The following is a 25,910-nucleotide window of genomic DNA, read 5'->3' as shown; positions in this document are numbered from 1 at the left end:
GGAGCCTTGTGGAGAGAAGCCAGCAGCCCAGTCTCTCATTAATGTCTCTCTCTGGAATTACCCAGGGAGGGAAACTGTCCATGAGAACCCAGGGCAGGATTCTAGGAGCCTTGGTGAGAGAAACTAGCAGACTGGCCCTGAAATCCCCACTAGGAAACAATAGTCTGCAGGAACCCAGGGCAGGGTCTCAGGAGCCTTGGGAAAAGAAACTATAAGTCCGGCCTTCTCCCACTAGGGAATATCCCTCTCCAGAAATTCCCAACAGGAGGAATTGGCCACAAAAGTCCCCCTGGTAGTCCCCAGAGGAGGGGCTGGGCAGGATTTCAGTTACCTTGTGGAGAGAAGCCGTTAGCCCTACCTTTTGGTTCCCACCAGGAGAAGCACTTCTCTGGAAGTCATCAGGAGGAGGAACCAACCACAGGAGCCAAGGACACGGTCCCTATATGGGAAACCACCCATACCTGGGTGTGCTAGAAAGGCAAACTAAGAGCAAGGTCTTGATGGATATCCAACATATACTCTGCTTGCGAAACTGGTCTTTGGAGCCAAGGGAAGGGTCTCATGTACCTTGAGACAAGTTCCCGCCAGGGGATGCCCCTCTTTGGAAGTCCCCAGGGGAGGATCCGGCTGCAGGAGCGCAGGGCATGCTGACAGAGAAGTGATTCCCCCCAATAAGAGGCTTCGTTTACAGATAAGAAAGTGATCTCTCCTCCCCCGAGTAATTCAAATGCTTCATTCAAATGAATAGGATCATACAATAGTGCACACACTCCACATTTTAATAAACTGTGACTGTACATTGTTTGAATCCCCACGGCTAACACTTCATTAAAGAAGCCAAATGTCACACTGACACTAAGATCAAATACGTTCACAGTTGTGCCTGTTCTTGGCTTTAAAATGTCTATTGAGCCTCTGACCTCCCTGGGGACATCTAGTGGGGACCTTTTGAGTGCAGCTTTGGGTTACTAAACGAGTTATTGTGGGATATTTCAACTGGTTGTAAATGTAACCAAAAAATCTTACGGTATAGCTGGCTCTGCATCTGTATACCTCGTTATTTAATTCTGCCTCAGTTTTAGTTACACGTATCAGGCAAATTACGGTTTCTCCCCAAGATCATATACATGAAGTCATAACAGATTTAAGTATCATATGAATGATATTTACGCAGAGCTAAATCTCAAATACTCCTGGACTTAACCATATTATTTGGGCTTTATTATTGTTGGTTCAGCTTGTAGTTTTAGATTTGCTTAAGCTGCTTCTCTGGGTCCCCTGCTGAAAGCTTCCTGTGTTATAATCCCATTACAGGAAAGCAGAAGGGGCACAACCAGACATACAGAATTATAAAAAGGCAATGTGCATAGCAGAGACAGCTCCCTGGCCTTTCTAATAATATGAGAGAATGGAGCCATAGATCTATGCCAGCATAGGAACCTCTATATAGTGTGGTACCATTTCATTAGTCTGTGATATAAAAAGGGATGCACCAAATCCAGGATTCGGTTCGGGATTCGGCAGGATTCGGATTCGGCCAAATCCTTCCAAATTCGAACCGAATCCAAATCCTAATTTGCATATGCAAATTAGGGGCGGGGAGGAAATTACTTACAAGGAAGTAAACAAATTTTCCCCTTCCCACCCCTAATTTGCGGTTCGGTATTCGGCCGAATCTTACGCAAAGGATTCAGGGGTTGCATCCCTAAATATAAATCATATAAATAAATGGATTATGCATATGATGCAACGTACACAACTAGGTAAAATACCAAGTTGCCACCCTGGTTGCATTGTGCATTGCCTTATTAGGTGTAGCCATTGTGAGAGTGACATTTTTGAGTAGTTTGGTTAATTTCGGGTCCATCAGGGTTCCCACTGGGCCATTTGTTCTTTCCAGACAATAAAATCAAGTGTACCTCTCAGGGCCAGATTTAAACATTAGAGGGCCCCAGTGCAAGACAATAATTACCAACAACTAGGGTTGCCATCCGGCCAGTATTTTACCGGCCTAGCCGGTAAAACACCTGCCAAGGCTGGGGCCGGTATTACAAATTTACTGGCAATGTAGCTGCCGATAAATTTGTAATACCCTTCAAAAAGACCCCTTGGCCTGCCCCCAATCCCCAGTAAACTTAGCGTTTCTGACTTTGTCCCCCATCTGAAAATCTCAGTACCGTAGCCACGCCCCTTTTGTGTCATGGTCCCGCCCCATTGATGTCACTATCCGCCCCTTTTTGTCCCAGCCCCCCACCAGCCGTTAAAACATTTGGGAAAAGGTGGCAACCCTACCAACAACCCATACTCATTCGATCCCACAGCCCAAAAATCACAACCAATTTATTTAATCAATTATTAGTGCTGCTCCACAGACTTCTGCACTTAAATACATTTCTCAAAAGAGCAAACAGATTTTTTTGAATTTAATTTTAAAATCTGACATGGGGCTAGACATATTGTCTGTTTCCCAGCTGCCCAGTCATGTGACTAACTAACATGATAAACATCAGTCACTCTTTACTGCTGTACTGCAAGTTGGAGTGATGTCATCCACTCCCTTCCCCCCCAGCAACAGAACAATGGGAAGGTAACCAGATAGCAGTTCCCTAACACAAGATAACAGCTGCCTGGTAGATCTAAGAACAGCACTCAATAGTAAAATCCAGGTCCCACTGAGACACATTCAGTTACATTGAGTAGGTGAAACAACAGCCTGTCGGAAAGCAGTTCCATCCTAAAGTGCTGGCTCTTTCTGAAAGCACATGACCAGGCAAAATGACCTGAGATGCACCTACACACCAATATTACAACTAAATACACTTGTTGGTTCAGGAATGACATTTTATATTGTAGAGTGAATTATTTGCAGTGTAAACAGTGTCATTTAGAAATAAAAAATACATCATAAAAATCATCATGATGTGCTGCCACAGGCTGCAGGGGTTCCAGCTACACAGCCCCTGTCTATTTTACTGCCCCTGCCAGGAATTAGTTTGTGTCCATCCCCATATAGTTTCCCATATTTATTTTAAGGCACTGCTAGTTTGAGGGTCAGATAAACAGGGGCGCTGAGCTCTCAGTGGCCCCCTTGGAGGGGAAGGCATACATTATACCATATAACTATTGTTAGATAACTCAGATTGTTCTGAATATACATTAGTCAACCTATGGCCCTCTAACTGTTGCTCTGAAGTGTAAGAAAAATTAGGTTTTGGTCCTATCTTATGTCTAGGGACCTAAGGATTCACTAGCTACAGTATGTGAAATCCTTATATAGACATGGATACCGGCCACAAAGAAATCCTGCGGTATGTCGATCGGTTACAGAGAAGCAAGAAAATGCACATGTGAGCAAAGTAATAAGGATGCCAATGACATCACAAGGAAGTGAGATCGTATGATCACAACGGAAAGAAACCACAAGTGTGTGAAAGAGCAAGACTGATGCCGTGCAGGCTGCAGAGCAAAAGAAGCTGCCCTGCCGCACCTGAAAGAGGGACAACGTATAGTTCAGCACACTCTCTCCTGGAGCAAGGGATTCTGGGAAGTCTAAAAGAGCCATGGGGAATTATAGACCCTACTCACTAAATGACAAGCTTGATTTCCGAGGTTACCTAAAAAAATATTTTTGATATTTAAAAAAAAAAAGAATTAGCCCACTGATTAAAGGGGAAACTGAACAAAGAATTTACAGATATGGTTGAATGCAATATCCCTCTGTTGGTTTAGTAAGCTCAGTGCCTTGATAATTGTTGACATTGTGCGTGTTTATCCGTTAGTGGCTTTTATTACAGCAATAATTATGGACATCAGGCATGTTTTTCCATTACCGGCTTTTATTATATCTGCTCCCCGTCAATATGTTGGAGACAGGAAGCCAGTGATGGAACTTGGCTCTTGGACTTTAATTATTGTGGTTTTTGAGTGTTTTGTTGTCTTGCTTTAAACTGACAATTTTATGCTTGGGGTCACTGACCCTAGTAATCACAAAACACTCTGAAGGTGTGAATAGATTTGCAGATCCTTTTTTAAATCACTTGTGATTCTTTCCAGGTCCTGGTTATTTTTTTTAGTAAAAATTAAGGGTGGGATGTAATCAGGGGTGATGCTGGCCGCCCCAGTGGGCGCTGTCGTCTGAGACGAGTTTCTCATTGGTGCAGGACCCCTGGATGCAAAGGGGAAGAGTGGTGGCATAAAGGAAGTGGGATTATCTTGAATTATGATAATTATGATAAGGGTTGGTATTAGGGTGGAGCACAGGCATAACTGGGAATTAATTATAGGAGATAGGCCCTTGGACACGATTTGGTTATTTATTGTGGGTTTTTTAACACTTTTGTCTTTTCTTACTGTCTTGCTCTGAACTGAAATTTTTATGACCGTATTTTTTTTTATGTGTGGGGTGTAACTACATAGGAAGCAGACCCCATAGTTCCAGAGGGGGTCCTGGAGTGTAAATGGCTCAGTAAGGCCCTAATTAATGAGCAATATCAATATACATTATCTTGGTAGAATAGGTCAAATGTTTGTAGCCCTAAATTTAATTTGCTGTAGGGCCCAGAAACATCTAGTTAAATTTAGGGCAATGGCTGGTATTAGGTGAGATAGCAGTAGGGTCGGCACTCTGCACCTTTGTGCAGCTCACAATCCGGACAGGGTGCGTGGCCATGACATCACAGGGGTGGGTCAGTGATGATCCCTATTGGCTGATTGCCATGTCAATCAGGGGAGATCCTGCCTTCCTTATTTGGAAAATCGGCAGACTGTCTTTACCTGGGCACATACCTCCCAACTGTGCCATTTTTGTGGGACAGTCCCGATTTTGACAGCTCAACCCGCAGTCCCAGGTTTGTTACTGAAATGTCCCGATTTTCTCTTTGATCTCCTGCACTGAACAGACAGAAAAGATAAAAAGTTTCTAACTTAAATGGGTGAGAGCCCAGAATAGATTCTTAAGGCAATTTTGCCAAACAAAAGGATCTCTCCCCGATGTGCCCACATTGAGGTGGGCAATATTGGGCTGATCTGATTGTGGGCCCTAAATCTGTCCCATTTTACTTCATGGAAAATTTGCAAATCAGTGAAAATTTGAAAAAGGCGTATTTTCACATTAATTAATTAATTAATTCTTTTTAGACTTTTTTTTTCACTGCACATATTGTGCTATTTTTGGGCTACTGTTGAAGTGCCTCATGGCTAGTTTTGGGCTGGTTTTGTAGCCGACTTTGGTTGGTTTTGAAAATGAGATCTGAGTCATTTTTGACTACCAACACATGATTGATGTAGCCAACCGGGGGGGTTTCTGCCTTGAAGAAAGGCGGCAGTTCCCCAGAAGTTACCAGGGGTGGCAAAAAAGCTGCTCCTGGGAACTTTAAAAGCTGAATTTCCAGTTATGAAGCTTAGAATTCTGCTTTTTTTTATACAGAGAGCGCAATTTCGCTTCCTGCGCTAGCGATGCGCCTGCCCTGGAACCGCACCAGCAATATAAAGGTAAGCACCGGGGAAGGGACATTAATAAACGCAGCTTCAGGCAGCTTTAATGCCAGATACACCCCTGGGAGCCAGACTGTGACATTTTATAATTCAGAAGCCAGTCAATAGAGTAGGGGTAGATGTCTCTGCAGGAAGTGACAGATTCAAGTGGCAGGAAGTCAGTGGGGACTTTGACAGGAAGTTGAGGTGAAGCCGACGTGCCGAGGCCTCTCACTGCTTAGAAACGTGTCTGAGTAAAACCAAGCCTCACACTTACCAGCAGCAGCTCTTACCTTGTTACAAACACACACCAGTCTCACAGATTCCCATGAAACTAAATTATAATACTAAGACTAAGGATTTTGCCGTACACACAGCAATTAGTAGCTGCTGCCAGAAATAAAGAGATGCCAATGAGCAATATTTTACACCTCCCCTCACCCAGTCATCCGCTGTAACACAGTAACATAGTAAGTGAGGTTGATAAAAGACACACGTCCATCAAGTTCAACCTTTTAACTTTTTTTTAACCTGCCTAACTGCCAGTTGATCCAAAGAAAAAACCCTTCTGAAGCCTCTCCAATTTGCCTCAGAGGGGGAAAATTCCTTTTGACTCCAAAATGGCAATGGGACCAGTCCCTGGATCAACTTGTACTATGAGCTATTTCCAGTGTCGGACTGGGACACCAGGGGCCCACCCAAAATCCTTAGACCAGGGGCCCACCATAAAACCTTAGACCAGGGGCCCACTCTCAGTACTAATATTCTTTATCTCCTCAATTAGCCTCTATTCTGCTAGTTTGTTTTCTTTACATACTATAATCTATTATTACATCTATTTAGCCTCTTTGTTCTAATAGAATAGGGAAAGGCCATGAAATAGGCCAAAAGTTTAGCAGCATAAGGGCCCACTGACACCTTGGCCCACCGGGAGTTTTCCTGGTATCCCGGTGGGCCAGTCCGACACTGGCTATTTCCCATAACCCTGTATTCCCTCACTTGCTAAACACCATCCAACCCCTTCTTATACCTATCTAATGTATCAGCCTGTACCACTGATTCACTTCCCAGCTCTCCCTGTAACACCCCTTTCCCTCCTCTAATCTCATTGGCTCCCTCCTGTCTGCTGGGAGGAGCTACTGGTGAATAAAGCATCCAACCCTTCCTTATACCTATCTAATGTATCAGCCTGTATCATTGATTCAGGGAGACAATTCCACATCTTCACAGCTCTCACTGTAACAAACCCCTTCCCAATATTTAGGCGGAACCGCTTTTTTTCTAATCCAGCTTTTTTCTAAGATGGAAAGAATGTCTACTGGTAAATAAAGCATTAGAGAGATTATTATATGATCCCCTTATATATTTATACATAGTTATCATATGACCAGTCTCTTCTGAAAGTCTATGGGGGAGGCACCATTAGTTCTGTAATTAGTGATTCATCCTTAGAATAGATTATTTGATATTATTCTTAACTTTTAATTCAGTCCATCTCCTACTCATCTTTCAGCCATTGCCATTCCTATCACTGCCTGGTTACTAGGATATGTTGCACCATCGCAACTAGAACACAAACTGGAGAGCTGAAAAAAAAAAAAGGAATTATCCAGAACAACAAAAAAAATGGCTAGTTAGAAAACATCTTGTGTTCCGCAGTGCCTACAGCGTTCTACAAGTTCATGTTAAGGTGAACATCCCCTTTCAGAATACAATACTCAGGAAAACTACAGTGTGCAGTAAAGGACAGACCTGAGAAAACTTTCTGAACTGATCAGCAGCCTTGTGTCTGCCCCAGAGAAATAGAGCCTGAAAAAGTGCCAAGCCCTGAATGGCTCATGTATTGAGAAAAAAACCAGCGTTCTCTTTGCATTTCAATGACCAAGGGCCCCAAAAAATGGTTAGTCCTTTACCGATAAAAATACCACTGGGGAATGATGGGGGCAGGTCACTCATGTAGAAGGGGTGTGCTGGTGAGGATAGTAATGCAAAGGGGTGGGCAATGCAATAAAGGGGTGCGCGTGATGATATCAGGGCAATTCACTAAAGGGCAAAGTGGCGAAAATTTGCCAGAAATCCCATCCACAGGGACATTGCCAATTTACTAACAGTTATAGAGGACATTTCGCTATATGTAAGAGTATATCGCTAATGAAGTTTTACACCCTTCCGCCAGGCGAAAGTTCGCTATGAAATGCTCGCATTGTCCAATTTATGCTAGCCAAACTTTGCCAGAGTTTTGGCTGCCAAGCCGCAACTTAACATTTTAGTGAATTAGTGTAGGGGGAGTGAATTTGCGCCTGATGAAGCGGCACAAAGTGTGGCGAAGTGAAAATTCGCCCTTTAGTGAATTGGCCCCATCAATGGGCCAACTGGGGGACAAATAGTAGGGGATAGGGATGGAGAAAATAAGACTGAGCAGGAATTAGGGTGGATCAAGAGGGTATTATAAATTTACCTGCAAGTACATTAACTTGTAATACCGGCCCTTGTTGACTTTTATCTGGGAAGATACTGGCAAGGTCTGGGGGCAGTTACATGAGGGGGCAGATTAGACCAGAAGTGGGTGGAGCTGTGATTTCACAGGGCAGAGTTATGATGTCAATGGATGGAATTGTGCCATCATCGTTGAATCTGAAGGGGATTTGGTTTCCCAAAAACCCTACCTGTTGTCTGTTGAGTCCCTTAGCAGTCACTTCTAATGCAACTAGACTCCTGTTCACCATGGCAGCCATCTTGTACCAGCCCTGCGTCCTTCTTAGCTGGCAGAATTGCTGTTTTCAATGACGACCTCCAGCCAGGCTCCATGGGGGGGAAGAGCCCTGTTGCAGTCGCAGTATTTACTCCTCTGGCACACACAGCATCTGATTCTCCTGCACTTACCCAGTGTTTTACACTCAAAACATTTAGGAGATATCAGACATCTCCATTTATTTCTTACCAGGATATTTATAAAGAAATCCCATGAAAACCCAGCATTTTCTAGAGATCGGTTTATTTGAATGTTAACATGAATGTGTTTTGTTTATTGTCTGACAGCCCCTATAGCAACTGCCCAGCCATTACCCAGGGGGCTGCATGGTTATTTATATTTATACATATGGAATGGAGTTTAACCCTGGGAACAACTGGTACCAACTGAGCTCCCTCAAATCTTTACGTAAACACTCAAATGAAATCACTTAGTGTTCTCATTTGTTTGAATTCTGCAAACATATATTGAACTGCTCATCAATCAGAGCCCCAACTGGGCCCCCTGCACTTTTTGGGGCCCCCCAGCAATCACATAGTCTTTGTTCTGTTCCTGATTACTCAGCTTTGATATAGTTAACTAGCTCCAGTGACCAGTTGGCTGAACATATTTCAGTTGAGAGGAATAGGCAGGAGGTGGCTTTATTTTACAGACTCAGGCCAGCACCATGGAACATTCTTGTGGCTTGGGAGCCTCTGTTACAGCCACGTGTTAAAATGATTTTATCCATGCCATGGGCTTCTGAGTCTTTTGCAACATTGATACACGTTTCTTGGTACTGACCAACTGAGTACAGAGACCCACACCTAGAATGGACACACCAGTAGAACCTAGAGTTGCATTCAGGCTGGTATATCACCAACCTATATAGTAAACCATCAGATAGAATATTACAAATATACCAGCGCCACATTTTGATATATTCATGGATCTCTGTCTCATGTGATGTAAACACATATGGGTTTATATCCCCCAGAACTCTCCAAGAAGAGGTAGATCCTGTGCTTTATTTGTTATTGTCTCAATGTCAGGATCTTACAGATCAACTGTAACCATTTCTTCTATTGACTTATTTTTGTCTCCCTGGCTCTTCTCCTGTTCTGGTTATTGCATTTCTCATTCTTGTTCTCCAGAGGTTCCCTTCTTAGCTATAATCTTCCATAAAGTTTCTTGATTCATCTCATATCATTTACTTCAATATAAAAATGTAACACACCTTCTCTGGCTTCCTATATACTTCTTCATACTTGCATCCGCTTCTAACAGCCCACTTCCTCCATAACCTCTTCACACTATGAAACAGCTCAATGACTTCTCATGATCACAAAGGGCCAATCACCTTTTTAATGGTCTATTATATATGCAGAATTATTATTTAATACAGGAAAATACTAATGCTACCATCACTCTGTGCCAGAAACCTAAGATTGTTGCTCCTTCAGTGGAGAGTGACATTTACAGCATTATTCAGCCGACCATGATTCAGTAATGACAGACCCCATGGTCTACAACCCCACCTTCTGGCATATTGTAATGGAATTATAGCACAACAGAAGAGTAATTGGGAAGTGATAAGTAAGTTAGCTGTCTGGCAGTTAGGGCCACCTTGGGCTCAAGGCAAAGATCTCATTCATTTGTGGCAGTGCTACCCATGAAGCAGGTGAACCTAAATATAATAATTGTGAGCATTTTGCTGAAAAACAAATAAGCAGAACCTTATAAACCACACCATGTTGCCCTTTTATTAAAAGTTTGCCACAGTTTAGTAACCCATAGGATCAACTGGATGCTTTTTTCCAAACAGCTTGATAAAGCTGGCCCGAAATATTGCCATTTTGTCTACTTAAAAATGAGCCAATAAAAATTCTCAAAGCCCCACGGATTTACTTTGTCAGTGTGCTGCGGTCTTCTGGATGCTACATATGACTTTATTAGCCTATGGCAGATTGGGTAATCGACTGCTAAGCACCTGGTCCCAAGGGATAAGACACAGAGGTAGAGCAAAGTATTACTATACACCTTGAGGACGTATTACTTCCATGGCTCCCTTTGCATATTGCACCAATACAAGCAACTGATTTACACCTAATGAATCATGCGTTAGTTGTGATCAACACAGTGTTGGAAATGATGAAATTGCAGAGCGGGGTTGTGTATGATTTGCACCCAAGGCAATGCTACATGGCCCAGCACCCCTTGCTCACGATGTCAATCCCACCTGCTCTTGCTCCCCAATGGATGCTCACTGGCATAACCGCTCCCTTCCGCCCTGGTTTGTTCTCTCCCATCACTTGCTTTTTTTTCTCTCCCATCACATTTTATCAATTTCCCAGCTGCCCCTGGTCATGTGACTTGTGCCTGCACTTTAGGAGAGAAATGCTTTCTGGCAGGCTGCTGTTTTTCCTTATCAATGTAACTGAATGTGTCTCAGTGGGACATAGGTTTTTACTATTGAGTGTTGTTCTTAGATCTACCAGGCAGCTGTTATCTTGTGTTAGGGAGCTGTTATCTGGTTACCTTCCCATTGTTCTTTTGTTTGGCTGCTGGGGGGGGGAGGAGGGAGGGGGTGATATCAGTCCAACTTGCAGTACAGCAGTAAAGAGTGATTGAAGTTTATCAGAGCACAAGTTACATGACTTGGGGCAGCTGGGAAATTGACAATATGTCTAGCCCCATGTCAGATTTCAAAATTGAATATAAAAAAATCTGTTTGCTCTTTTGAGAAATGGATTTCAGTGCAGAATTCTGCTGGTAGCAATAAAGATGAGGATGCGATGCTGTGTTGAAATGGTGTGCCAAACGGCACCTCCAAAATTTATTTGTGCGGAGCTGCACTATTAAATGATTCATTTTGAAAAAAAATTTTTTCCCATGACAGTATCCCTTTAACACAATAGCTCATGCACAATTTTCACTTGAAGCAGGTAGGGTCGGTTAGTGCACGTTGGATATGTGCTTTGCATTTTGCATTCTGCAACTTAAAATACAGAAGTATGAAAAAAATCCCCAAAACCACATCCTGCTGAGCTGCAAAGAGGAGGAGGATGATGGGGGACACGGTGTCAAAGCAGGAAAAGGAGAGGTGCAGCACCCTGACAACATAAGACAACATAAGACAACAGGGCAAGGACACAACACAGGAAGAAAGGGGGCTATAGAGCGAGTGGGAAAGAACGGGAAGAGGGGAGGAGAGGGGATGTATATGCCTTAGGCTATGCTGCTATACAGAAGGGATACACAACAGTGATGCACTCACAGGAAACCAAGATCTACAGCTGAAACACACACACAACAGCAGCAGCACTCGCACAGACACTCACTGTCACACTCAGCAACTAGGCTGGGAGACTGAAAGGAGAAGAAAAATCACAAACTTGCAAAACCCGCATCACACACACATCTGGAGTCCATAGCCCACGTGACTCAACAGGGAGTCACCGCACCCTCACACACACACACAAAGACACACAGACAAGCTCACAGACCTAGATCCAAATCACATGCACACAGGGACACCGTCACACCTCACTGATACAGCAACATGTCCGACAATGAAGAGGTTCTGAGAGAGGAGGGGAGCGAGGAGCAGACCCTGGAGGAGAAGCTGGAAGAAACACAAAGGTAACATATTCTGTATATACTGTATATATATATTATTTATAGGCTGTGCCTCCATATCTAAATGAAATGTACAATCAAGTGCTGATTCTATATATCTGTTATCCAAAATTCTTGGAACCTGGGGTTTTCTGGATAAGGGGGTCTTCCTATTATGTGGACTAGCATGCATGCACATGAAAAACATTTAAATATTAAAAAGCCCAACAGGATTGTTTTTGACGCCAGTATAGATTTTTGCATTTTTTTTTTTGTTTGAATGGGACACAATGAGAAATGGGGATGAGCTTTTTGGGAAATGGGTATCCAAATATCACATCCCACTCCTATGTGTATGTACTTAGAGGTAGAAGGAATCAAGGGGTGGATAGGGGATCAGAAGGGGGGAATGGAGGTCCATCAGACCATAAGCCTCACCCATGGCGCACACATTTTAAAATGAATCACATGATTAGAATTAAAATCATCTACTAATTGGGTAATAAGCAAATAGAAATATACTGCATGTAACTGAGCACAAATGATAAAGAGAGTACAATGCCATGTTTTGGGGTTTGGTTTCCTCGCTGATTTGTTGGGAATATAATGTGTCTGATTTTGAAGGGCGGGGGCGGGGGGAGGCTTCAGAGATTACGGGATACCATATTAAGGTAAAGAGTTTCTTTTTTCATAAAATGGGCAGGAAATGTGCCGGGTGCCTGGAAACATTAGGATAAAATCTCCCAGAATACCCAAGAGACCAGCTTTCTGGGGGAAGGTACATACTTTGGGTATGAATGGCATAACTCAACACGGGAGGGGGGGGGTTGGGGGTTTCATTGAGGTGAGATTACAGAGATGATTTAACCCTGCGAGTCTCCAGCACAAATGATATGGATCAGCAGGCTCTTTCTAACACAGGTTCCAAAGTGCAGATAGTTACATAGTTAAATTGGGTTAAAAAAAGACAAAGTTCATCAAGTTCAACCCCTCCAAATGAAAACCCAGCCCCATACACACACCCCTCCATATCTTCACATAAACTATAAATACCCATATCTATATTAATTATAGTTTTTAGTATCACAATAGCCTTTGATATTATCTGTCCAAGAAATCATCCAAGCCATTCTTAGGGTCAGTGTACACGCTCAGATTCGGGGACATTAGTTGTCCAGCAACAAATCTCCGCTTCTTGGTGGCGACTAATCTCCCCGAACTGCCACCGCTGGCTGGAATGTAAATCGCCAGCAGGATGGCACTCGAAGCGCTTAGTATTCCGAAGTCGCCTCACAAGGAAACTTTGGAAAACGAAGCACTCTGAGTGCCATCCCATCGTCCATTTACCTTCTAGCTGGTGGGAAGGCAGGGGAAGGCATTTTGGGGAGATTAGTCGCCCCCAAGAAGAGGAGATTTGTCGACGGACGACTAATATCCCTGAATCTGAGTGTGTGCCCTTACCCTTACAGTGTCACGGCCGGCACCCAATACCAGAACAAATGCTAAGGACCCTGGTCTCGGCTTCACCAGAAGTGTGACCACCTTTGGGCTTCGGCAGGAGCCCTCAGCTTACTTGGGTGCCACCTGGACTAAACGAGGGGTACAAGGCGAGATGTTCTGGCTGGCAAAGGGGCACGACCGGATAGCAAGTGTCTTTGGGCAGAAGGTCAAGGACAAGGCGTCTGGTGCAAACGGAACAGACCGGATCAGGACAGGCAGATAACAGAATCGTCAGGCAAGCAAGGGGTCAAAACCAGATAATCAGACAGACTGGATAAGGCAGAAGGATGGTCAGACAGGCTGGGTCGAGGCAGGCGGATATCAGAATCGTCAGGCAGGCAAGGGTCGAACCGGGTAGTCAATCAAGGGGTTAAGCAGGAAGAGTTGTTGTAGGCAGGCAAGGGTCAGGATACAGAATGCAGAGTAGTCAGGAACAGGCAGGGTCAAACACGGATAATCAGTCAGGATAGCAATTCAGGAACAGGTAGCACAAAGCTCAGGAAACCACAGGATATGATCCTATAACGGGCACTGGCTACAGGTCTGAATGGGCCTTAAATACCGTCAGATTTCGCGCCAAAACGTGCGTCAATGCGTGCTGGCGCAATCACGGCAGCTCGTCTGTACCTTTAAGAGGTGCGCAGGCTCACTATGGTGATCCTCTTTATGGGAAAAAAGGTCCCCTGCATATAATTCTGTTAAGTCAGAAATTCCCTAACTGCTGTTTGGCCCCTGTAGGGCAACACAAAGCTGTAGATGGGCTCTACCTGAAGGGCAGTTAGGATGAGATCTGGGATGAATGTTTATCCTAATTGTCCTGAATGAGGGTTACCAGATCAATTCAAGGACACTTTGAGAAAAAAAAAACCTATAGCCAATAAGGCTGTACTATCATACATCTTTATCCCTCATGAGGAAGTGGGTCTGATCAAATGTTGGACTGCAAAGGGGAGCCTGCATGCAACAAGGCTAAAAGCGATGAAGAGAGGTCAATCTCCATGAATTTGAAACTGGTTGATTTTTTTTCCCCACTTTCTGGTCATACTGTATGACACCCAAACTAAGCATCTACTTTGCCTCCATTACGGGGTATAATTAATATCATACCTCCCAACTGTCCCGTTTTTTGCAGGACAGATCTGATTTTGACAGCTCAGCTCACAGTCCCAGATTGTTAATTAAATGTCCCGACTTTCTCTTTGATCTCCAGTACTGAACAGCCAAAAAAAGATACAACGTTTCTAAAACTGACGCTTTAGTAACATTGATACTGATACATTTGTAACAATTTAAGAAAGCAACGAAACAATTGTTACAATTTAAGATAAACAGGTCTCTTGGGGAAACTGTGACTTGCAGTTTAAAGGGCAATTCACCTTCATTACCAAACTGTAATAACACATAAAACCTGAACCCTAAAACCCCCAGAACCATAACCTGACAAATTTGAAAAAAGGATGTGGTATTTAGGGGGTGTGGCCATAAAATGGGCGTGGTCTGAAAAATGTTGTCCCTCTTTCTATTTTCCAAATGTTGGGAGGTATTAATTATAAGCAAATCCTGGCTAATCTGGGAGAGTTGACAGTTTTGGGAGTTTAGGGCCCACTGCTATTTCAGGGTTACAAAAATTGTTACATCTCCAGTGACATTAGCTGGGCTAATATTACCCCAACTAAATAGTCAGGACCAATACTGTAAACTTTGGGCCCAGATTTGGTTTCGCAGGGGTTACAAAGAGTGTAATTAACCCTGACAGTCTCTGAAAGGAAAGATGATAAGAATCAGTTGATGCTGTGAAGTTTCCGTGCGGTAAATTCCACCACATTTAATCAATGGTTTTCATCTTTTTTTCTTGGAATTCTGCGTTTGCTTCTGTTTCAGTGGGTACAGACCAATTAATTATGCCTTGGACTAATTACTACTATACAGTACATGGTGCCTGTGTGGCAAGATGCTGGAATGCAGCTCACGGCGACCGCCAAAACACTAACTATGAGGGTGATGCGTCTGCAAAATTTTGCAGCTAAATAATAGTTTTTTTAACAGTGCAGGCACCCAGAACGCACACGTTTTTTTTACATTCTTTTTACCTGTGTTTAAATGTTTCAGCAAAACATTGGAACACAGATCATTCTGTGCAGAAAGTCTTACATATCATTATGTGCAGGAATTGTTTCCTCTGACTAGGTACAAATCAAATATAATGCAAAAAACCCAATGAAAGAGTGCCCCTAGTGGCCAGATCATCAAGTTCCCCTAGTGGCCAGATCATCAGGAGAAGAAATGAGGCTGAAACGCTTGTGTGGCTTGGCTTCCACTGCAAGGCTTTACAATGTACAATTATATGAATATTGTATATAGCAGATGGAGAATGTTAAAGGAGAAGGAAAGCTCCAAGACGGTTTATTGCCAATAGATTAGCCACAATAGTGCAAGCTAGAATGCTATATTTATTCTGCAGAATACTTTACCATACCTGAGTAAACAGATCTAGACCCTGTCTCTGTTTGTTTAGGATAGAAGCAGCCATATAAGCTTGGTGTGACATCACTTCCTGCCTGAGTCTCTCCCTGCTCACTTAGAGCTCAGATTACAGCAGGGATGGGAGGAGGGAGGGGGAGAGGAGCAAACTGAGCATGCTCAAGCCCTGCCCTGGAGGTTTCAGCTGAAAACAGGAAGTCTGATACAGAAGCCCATGAGTACACAATAGAAGGAAAGAAATGAGGTGTTTCTTTTGACAGAGGACTCAGAGCAGCATTACTTTGAGGGTTTACTGGTATATTTATATAGACCTTTCTGATAAAGCTTACTTAGTTTTAGCCTTTCCTTCTCCTTTATGCCTTCCAAAATCTTCTTTATTCACTGCCAATGGATAAAGCAGGCTGGCTTTACCAAGCTTGAAATTAAGTGTCTCCCTATGTTAGAGTGCCCTTGACTTTTAGACGTGGGTGTGATCGTTTACTCCTATAACTTCTATTGCTCTTGTAATATAATTCTTATTGGCCATTATATTATTACAATGTGCAGCCTCGGAAAGCTATTGCACTTTCCAACATTTGCACCAAATCCAAAATCTATAGATCAACACTTTTGCAGGATTTGGATTGGACTGGGCTGAAGGAAACCGAACCCATCAGTCTTTCAGTATTTGCAATTTTTTAATTCTCGGTTTTTACTATCTAAATTAAGGTTCAGATTTGGTTTAGAATTTAGGCAAATGTTTTATGGAGAACTTCTGTTCACCCCTAGCCACTACTGTCTGGATTTGCTCCAGCCTTCATGTACTTGCTTAAAGGTAAAAGATCTACTCAAGTGGCCTTGCTCCTATGTGGTGGAACAACCACTAAATCAAGTAATGGGCAGTTCAGAGGAGTTGGCTACAGAGCCAGTTGTTGTCCATGACTGATTGGGTTTTCTGCCCAACCCAATAAATATCTGAACAAGTCCAACGTGATCAGGAAATTGGATAATCTCACTAACATACTTAGACTAATCCATTGCCAGTTCAGTTTATCACTCTAGTATAGCACAGATTATTAAACCTATGGGAATGGCCACTTGGGACCCAAAGCAACTAGCGGAGGGGCAAACCTCTACACTAGATAAGGGTGAGAATTTGTGTTTGTTGTCCTTACTCTTAAGGCAAGTTAGGCTGAGATCAAGAATGAATACTTATCCTTATTCCTTATTCCTAGAAGTCCTTGTGAAAATGAGGGGAGGGAACTAGCGATCTGTGGGTCAACAAAAAGTAGACCCGCACCTAATTCTAGAGTGACTCTTCATGATCCACACCCAATGCATGTCTATATAAAGTGCTGAATGGAGGCAAAAGTGGGTGGGCACATGGTTAAGTTCAGCCCAGCCCCCGAATGAAGCCCAAACCTGCCCGACCCAGGGGTCCAGGGCCAACCCGCACATCACTAGAGGGAACCATAGAATAATGTTATGTGGAATAACTAGGGTTGCATGAGCATAAAAATTTCTAGAATGTAGAGAAGAATGTTGAGCTGTTATAGAAAGTGTTATCTGGAGCAAGACAAATATTTCATGGAAAATATGGCGTTAAATAGAAAAGAATCATTAATGTTGAGTTAAAATGGCCAGGACATGATATATCCACCCCTGGGACTTTATATATCCACGGACTTGTTCATAATCTAAATGCTACTCGATCATTTATTTGGCTAGTTCTGGTGGGAGCCCATCCCATGTAACAGAAATACTACTTCCCCAGTGAGGACTACTCCCATCTCCTTGCTTCAAAGCATGACCTCTTCTGTTGGCACTTCCTTTTTATGAAATTCACTTCTGTAATATATTATGTGGGGTTGAGTTTCACAATCTGTTTATCTGAGGCTTTAGCAGCCATTTTTTGTGCGTGGGACTCGATTACTAACACCGGACACGACTGTCCTAGTGCAGTCACCTACAGCAACCATCTTTTGTTATTCAACAGGCAGTAGATTGATCAAAGCTTGAGTCTCATCATTTTCCCCAATTTCTAGAATGCCCTGCAAACCTAGCCAGTATAATACCAGCCAAGGCCAGGGCCAATATTACAAATTTTTCATCAATGTATTTGCTGGTAAATGTGTAATGTCTTATTATTTCACCCATAGCCCATCCCTCATCCACCCCAATTTACTCTAACCACTCACTCTCTATCTCCCCCGCCCCATAATTCCTCTTCACTTCTAGCAGTTTGAACTGGAACCCTGACAAGAAGACCTTTCATGTAGGCGGATGCTTGTACAGTGTCTGGCCTGTGGGATACTGTGGTGGTTCGGCCAGTGTCTTGCTTTGTACCTTTTGCACACTACATGTGGATGTACAATGATGGTGCAGTAAAAGAAATGGTCAAAGCTGACCCCTTGTGGTGCTCTCTGACATATGTATGTGCCAGAGACCTGTCCCTGTGCCATACCAGTAAGGCATTGATCCCCAACCAGTAGCTCGTGAGCAACTCTTGGATGTTGCTCCCAATGGCCTCCAAGCAGGTGCTTCTTTTTAAATTCCTGACTTAAAGGCAAACTTCAGTTGCATAAAAAACTTGTGTACTGCCAACAGTCTCCTGTTGTCTGCAAGTCCATATAGGGGCTACCAGTACCCAATCACAGCCATTATTTGGAAGCCCCAAGATCTTTCTGTGTTGCTCTCCAACATTATTTCATGGGTACGAAGGGTTGGGGACCCCTGCAGTTAGGTATCACTAGGCAGGGAGAGGGTATGTAAGGGAAATATGCCATAATAATATAATTTTTCAGGTAAAATGTCCCATAAATGCTTACACTTTCAGCAGTGGTGTAACTAAATATTACTGGGCCCCACAGCAAAGTAATTTTTGGGCCCCCAACGTATCCAGAAGTTGCCCTGTTTTACCAATATATGTTGAAATTGCTCATTAATTACTGCCTCAGGGGGGCCCTTATACCTCCTGGGTCTGTTTCGTTGGTAGTTAAGCCCCTGACTTTCAGCCTGCAGTCACCTGCAATTACAATGCATTGACTCCACTTAGGGCCATCATCAGAAATTATGGAGTCCCTTATTATTTAGCAGGGGTCGCTCCCTGAGGCCCTCTGTTATTAGTCTGTGTCTTCCTGGGCACCATGGGCGATAAGCCCTATGCTCCAATACAATAATTTTGAGTAAATTCCATGGATAGGCATGTCTCCAGCCAAGCCTCATCATGTTCAGGTACTGAAGTCCCACCTGCACCCCCACAAGACCCTTGAATTGGACTTTATGTGTCTTGGTGTCCCCCCCATGGGGCTCCTGACTTCCCAACCTACTACCATGTTGGTGACCATGAATCCACCCAGTGAGCTCAGAGAGGGAACAAAAGTATCCATGCCAATGTAGAGGTTTTATTCACTTTTAGTGGTCCAATTAATCTCCAATACAATATTTGGGATATTCCACTAGCAATCTCCAGCTGTTGTTGGAGCTGGAGATTGCTAGTCTACAAGTCTCTGTATCCCATCAACCAAACATATCTCCCCTCTTATTTCCCTCATATTGTATCACCATCTCCTAGTGCTTAGCTGGTACCTGGAGCAGGAAGCCTCTTGCACCGTGTTGCTGCAGGTACTGTATAAACATTATGGGGAACAATGATGCAAGATGGGTGCTGGGTGCTTCACCTACAGGCTGCATTGCAACAGACATATATGTAGTATTGCTACAGTAGATGGAAATGTCAAAGAACCTTTAGGACAGGAATTAATAAATAGATATATAGTATGTAACTAGCAAATAGAAGTAGCAGGGTATTATATGATAGTGTATGAATGGCAAATGAGCATGTAGAGCTGTTGCTACATCTACTGTAAATCCTCTGCCTACTGTTCAAATAGATCTAGGGCTCGGCTAATACACTTTTGTTGCCCACTACTGGTCAGTACCAATATTGCATCCATGCATCCATTTTATTTTCTAAAATAATTCTACATAGATTATTGTATACATTTTTGTTTAAAATAGTTTTTGCCCAAAAAGTTAAAGGCAAAGAAACATGCCATTACAGTTTCTGTAAACTCATCAGCTGGGGGAGCAGACAACAAAGGAAAGGGCAATCTGCAGCCCAACTAGGGTTGCCACCTTTTCTGGAAAAAAAATACATATTTATCTTTTTTCCCTATTAGTAAAATTGGGATCAACCATCATTTTTACCGGCCAGGCTGGTAAAATACCGGCCAGGTGGCAACCCTAAGCCCAACACACCCTCCCAATGAACAAGTATCCCATTTCTTATAGCATTTACGTACTGCCATGTTTTATATTCAGATATAAAGCACACGAGAGACGAGAATAGAAGTCCTGATACTTTTTGGGTTCAAGGTTCTCTGTAAAGTCCAACATTTGGTCAGGGCTCAATGCATTGTTACATATATACATAAAAATATGGTAACTAAGAGTTCCATGGAAACCTAACATAGAAAATATGCAGTTACCCTAAGATTTTATTCTATCTGAGCTTCATGTAGGACTTCCCTTCCACTGATTTGGGTCCCTCTGGGTTGGTGCCAGCCAACTACTGCATTAGAGGAATTGGATGCAAGCAAAAGGTTTTTATGCTCTACTTTACTATAATTGGGAACTGATAGTCCCCCCCCCAACACATTTTATTAGATGTTTGATATTGTAGAGGAAAGTCAACATTTTTGTAGACTGGCCTACTAGGATAGCAGAAAAACTCCCATTAGGCCCATGTGTCTTCTGGCTTTTGTCATGTCCATTTTCTATTTCTATATGGGAACAAAAGGAGAAATAGGTGGAACTACCAGTAGGCAGAAGGGGCATGTGCATACCTCCCAACTGTCCCGTTTTCAGCGGGACAGTCCTGCTTTTGACAGGTCAACCCGTGTTTGTACTTAAGTCCCGACTTTCTCTGCACTGAACAGCCAGAAAAAGAAACGAAGTTTCTAACTTAATTGACTTCTGGCAGAGAGCCCAGAACAACCACCAGGTGCAACTAAGATACTTTGTAACAATTTTGAGATAAGCAAATAAGTAATTGTAACAATTTATATAAGGAGGTCCCTTGGGAAAAGTTAGACTCACGGCTTAAAGGGCAATAGACCTTCATTAGCAAAACTGTAATACAGTAGAACCCCCATTTTAAGTCCCCTGATTTTAAGTTTCCCCTGATTTTACATTGTTTAGTTGTGATCCCTTCTGTGTATTATGCATAATACATTTCCCTGATTTTACATTTTCCTGGATTTTAGACTGAAAAACGTAAAATGGGGGTTCTACTGTAACTGAAACTTTCATAACCAGCCAAATTTTGTAAAATGAACATGGTAATTAGGAGGTGTGGTCACAACAATGGGCGTGACACACGGCAATTTTTTTGTGCCTCTTTTTATTTCCAAAATGTTGGGCATGTGTCTAGGGCACAGTGGTGGGCAGGGCCTGATTTACATAGGTACCCTAAAATCCTGCCTGAATGTGATCTTAGATTGTAAGCTTCCCTGGGGCAGAGACTGATGTTTACGAGTGATGTGTAATGTCTGTAAAGTTCCATGGAATATGTGCAGCTAATAATTTGAATAATAATAATAATACATGCATAATGTGCAACCCAGCAGCTTGTATTTATTACAGCGTTCCTGGTTTCTCACCTGATCTAGAAACCGTATGGTGTGTATAAAGGGGAAGCTGCCTGTGCTATGTTTGGCTGAAACAAAATCCTATTTATGACCTGTAGCAAAAGTCTGATTATCTTGCCTGTTACATCGGTGCCCTGTAGCTGCACATTTATCCTTTCCTGGTTACTCGTGACCGAAGCAATACTGGGGCCCAACCCAAATCAAATTTACTCCTACAGGGTTATGTGTTTAACTCATTCGACAAATTTCTATACCTCCCAATGTTTTGGAAACAGAAAGAGGGACAAAAAAGATTTGCCGAGTAGACACATTTGACCACTCCCATTTTTGTGGCCACACCCCCTAATTACCATGTTCATTATAAAAAATGTATGAAAATGAAATGAAATTACAGTTTTGCTAATGAAGGTGAATTGCCTTCTAAGCTGCAAGTCACAGTTTCCCAAGAGACCTGCTTATTTTGAACTATCATAATTGTTTCTTTGCTTATCTTAAATTGTTACAAATGTATCTAAGTGCAGATGCCCCGTATTCTGGGCTCTCTGGCAAAGGCCAATCAATTTAGAAAAATGTTTCTCTTTTTCTTGCTTCTCTGATGTTCTTTTGCTTAGGAAAGATGTGAGAAAGGTTTCTCATTTTTTTTTTCCTACGCAGAAGAACTTGCATTCGTTAATATCTTGGAATTAAAAGAAAATAAATAATGAATGTACATTGCCACATTTATTAGAATAGCCCCCTCATCAATTTTACATTCACTTATTTTAACGGTTTACTTAACCCAGAATATTTTCAAAAGGCAAAAATCAGGATTTACCCAAATATTATTAAAATATTATTTATTAGGACTAATAAAGTTTTTTCATTTTTATTATATTTGGGCTCTTCACTAAACAGTAAGTCTATCCCAATTTTTGCCTTTTGAAATGATTTAACTATGTACAACCCTCGGACTGGGGGCACTTTGGGATATGACTACTGTGTAGTGATGGGCGAATTTATTCGCCAGGCGCGAATCCACAGAGAATTTCGCTGCCGGTGAATAAGCCGAGAAAATTCGCCAGTGTCCAAAAAAATGGATGCCGGTGTCCAAAAACAGACAATGGCGTCAAAGACGAGACGCCGGCGAAGCGAAAACAAATTCGCCCATCACCATTACTGTGTATAATTTTTTATCCCTTGAATAAGACATCTGTGACTATAATTAGACTTTGAATTACAGTGTAGCTTTAATCAGCTTGTGTAGGGTTCCCCCAATCTTTCTGAATCTGGGGATCTCAACCCAAACATAAAACAGCCCCACTGCGCCCCTAGTTCTCTAGATAAGTCAAACGCCAAATTCACCACTGAGAATTCTATTGGTCAAAAACGTTATTATAGGCGCAAATGGATCCACCAATGAGAATTCTGACTATCACTGCCATGTCGTCTTGCTCTTATCTTGGATACAGGAAATATTATGCCATTGTGCTTCATTATATCACAAGGAAGAGTTCAACTCTGTTGTTGCTGGACTACAACTCCCAGCATGTCTTATCTTGATAATGTGTTCAAGCATGCTGGGATTTGTAGTCCAGTAATATCTTGTATATTTTATTACTGTCTCATGATTTACCCTGTGTGTGGGGGACCCTGGGAAAGCTGTGCACAATGATGTGATATAGGAAAGGATGAAGCCTGGGTGGGTCGTGCAGGGAGAATGGGACATATTCTCACATCTGGACTCCCCATTACACACTGTGACCTCATCAATGACCTCATTGGCCTTAACCCATTCCATTCTATCCCAGCCAGGCCTATGGCTTTGCATAATCAGTCTCAGCTTTGCCATTTGCTTTGTTTATAGTTTCCAACATATTAACCCCTTCCTTCAAAAATTGATGGTGTCTGGGCATAATAGCACAGACCTCCTGTATCAGTATTTGAACATTGTACAACGCTCAGGAATGTCTTGGTGCTTTAGAAATACAGTACAGGTATAGGATCCCTTATCCGGAAACCCGATATCCAGAAAGCTCCATAGACTCCATTTTATCCAAAAAGTCCAAATTTTTAAAAATGATTTCCTTTTTCTCTGTAATAATAAAACAGTATCTTGTACTTGATCCCAACTAAGATATAATTAATCCTTATTGGAAGCAAAACCAGCCTATTGGGTTTATTTCATGTTTAAATGAATTTCTAGTAGACTTAAGGCATGAAGACGCAAATTACGGAAAGATCCGTTATCCGGAAAACCCCAGGTCCCGAGCATTCTGGATAACAGGTCCCATACCTGTACATGCTAATAATAGCCAAACATACTGGCGCTCATTTATCAACATATTGCCCATGGGCAGTTATCTACAGCAACCAATCAGTGATTAGCTTTTAGAAGCCAGCTGCAAGTAGAACAATGAATGCAGCATTGTCGTTGGTTGCCATGGGTTACTGCCCATGGGCAAATTTGCCCAGTGTTGATAAATAGTTCCTAGTATATTGCTTTGGTGCCCCTAGTGGGCAATAGAGCTTTTTACAGAATATAAAAAATGGAATTATTTACTTTAAATGGACTCTGTGGGAGATGGTGTTCCTGTAATTTGTATATATATGGATATTGGGTGTCTGGATAACGGATGCCATACCTGTACTATCATTAATTACATAAATATATGTATAAACTATATCATTATTGCTAGTGATGGGCGCATTTATTCGGCAGGCGCGATTTTGAGGCGAAATTCCACGTTTCGCCATCAGCGAAATTGCTGCGATAATTAGCCGGCATCAAAATATATTTGATGCTTGTGACAGTTCCGAATTGTCACCTGCCTCGGAATTGTCGCGAATTCGCACCTGGCGATTAAATTCGCCCATCACTACCAATAATTATATAGTTTATACATATATTATGATAGTACAGGTATCCATTTCGCTAATTTTTCGCCATTTTGCGAATTTCGCGGGAAATTCACACATTTTTCGGCAAAGCGAAACGGGAGAAATTCGCCCATCACGAATTATGGCCTGTGTCTCTCTGCTGTTATACTGCAGCTTGGAAGAAAAAAAAAAATGGTAAAGTGGGGCTCAGTATTGCATTATACTGTTATAATACACAAAAGCCATGAATATCTTGTAAATTATATCCTTATAAACGGTGAGTTCTGATGTCATCAGTTATAAACGGTGAGTTCTGATGTAATTTCAGTCACATGACTCATTGAAATTTGTGTATTATAATAAATAAAGTACCCCCAGTTGTAAAATATGAGGATATTATAAGTTACCTCGGAGTTCCATGACCTGTATAAAAACACTCGGCCTTCGGCCTTGTGTTTTTATATGGTCATGAAACTCCTCGGTAACTTATAATATCCTTATATTTTACAAGAGGGGGTACTTTATTCACTATATAATACACAAAAGCCATGAATATCTTGTAAATTATATCCTTATAAACAGTGAGTATCGATGTCATCAGTTATAAACGGTGAGTTCTGATGTCATTTCTGTCACATGACTCACTGAAACTTGTGTATTATAATAAATAAAGTACCCCCAGTTGTAAAATATGAGGATATTAGAAGTAACCTTCGGCCTCGTGTTTTTATATGGTCATGAAACTCCTTGGTGACTTATAATATCCTTATATTTTACAATAGGGGGTACTTCTATGTATTCTATGAATTTAAACCTCCAAGCTTTTGTATGATAGACATGCACCCATAATGCACTGCACCCAGCACCTATTTTATTCCTATCCCTTGTGTTATACTTAGTAACGGCCTCTCTGTCTGTGGCATGCATGACACTTTGAGAGGGGGGCAATTTAAGGAGATGCTGAGACAGAGGTGACATCTGTGCCTGTCTGTGATGGACAGTAACATAAGGGCCGTTGGCCAAAGGGGTAACTTGCCAGCTCCGCAGATCTGTTGCTTTGTGTCCTTACATGGAGTCGGGGGGCGGCAGGCGATGAAAGGAGGGTCAAGATGCACTTAGATGCTTCAGGCAATGGGTAAGATTCTATAATTTCCCACTCCAGCTCATGTTTTGTCTTGTTATGAAGATGAGTAAATTATTACACCGAAAGGAAACCAGATAGATGATAAGCTCTGCAGCACACTTTATCTTTGCCTGGTTGCAGCAGTTATAAAATATACTGCCGAAAAGGCTATGAACTTAAAATTCGAATATTTGAAAAGATGATAGCGGAGGTCCGTAATTTATTCCCTGCACTGCCTGTTCTTACTATGTAAACAATGTAGCAGAAGTCAGCTGATCAGCACGCAGGGCATTGTGGGAATTGGAGTCTTGGCTGAATGGCTGAAGGCTAGTCAATGACATTTCCAAATAACTTTTAAACCATTAAAAATCTGTAATGGATACAGTATATATATATATATATATATATATATATATATATATATATATATATATATATATATATATATATTCTCGTTTGGTATATATATATATATATATATATATATATATATCCAGAA

At 42.1% G+C, this 25,910-nt stretch overlaps 1 protein-coding gene across 1 annotated transcript in view; it reads left to right on the top strand.

Moving 5' to 3' along the window:
* The first annotated feature begins 11,713 nt into the window (after nt 1-11,713).
* lsp1.S (lymphocyte specific protein 1 S homeolog) overlaps nt 11,714-25,910 on the top strand; it is a 50,534-nt gene continuing 36,337 nt past the window's right edge. The window contains 1 exon segment of the mRNA NM_001127786.1: nt 11,714-11,845. Coding sequence (NP_001121258.1) covers nt 11,766-11,845 — 80 coding nt within the window. The 5' untranslated portion in view covers nt 11,714-11,765.

This window comes from Xenopus laevis, chromosome 4S, assembly GCF_017654675.1.
Source record: "Xenopus laevis strain J_2021 chromosome 4S, Xenopus_laevis_v10.1, whole genome shotgun sequence".
Classification (NCBI taxonomy): domain Eukaryota; kingdom Metazoa; phylum Chordata; class Amphibia; order Anura; family Pipidae; genus Xenopus; species Xenopus laevis.
This window is presented reverse-complemented; position numbering and strand designations above follow the sequence as displayed.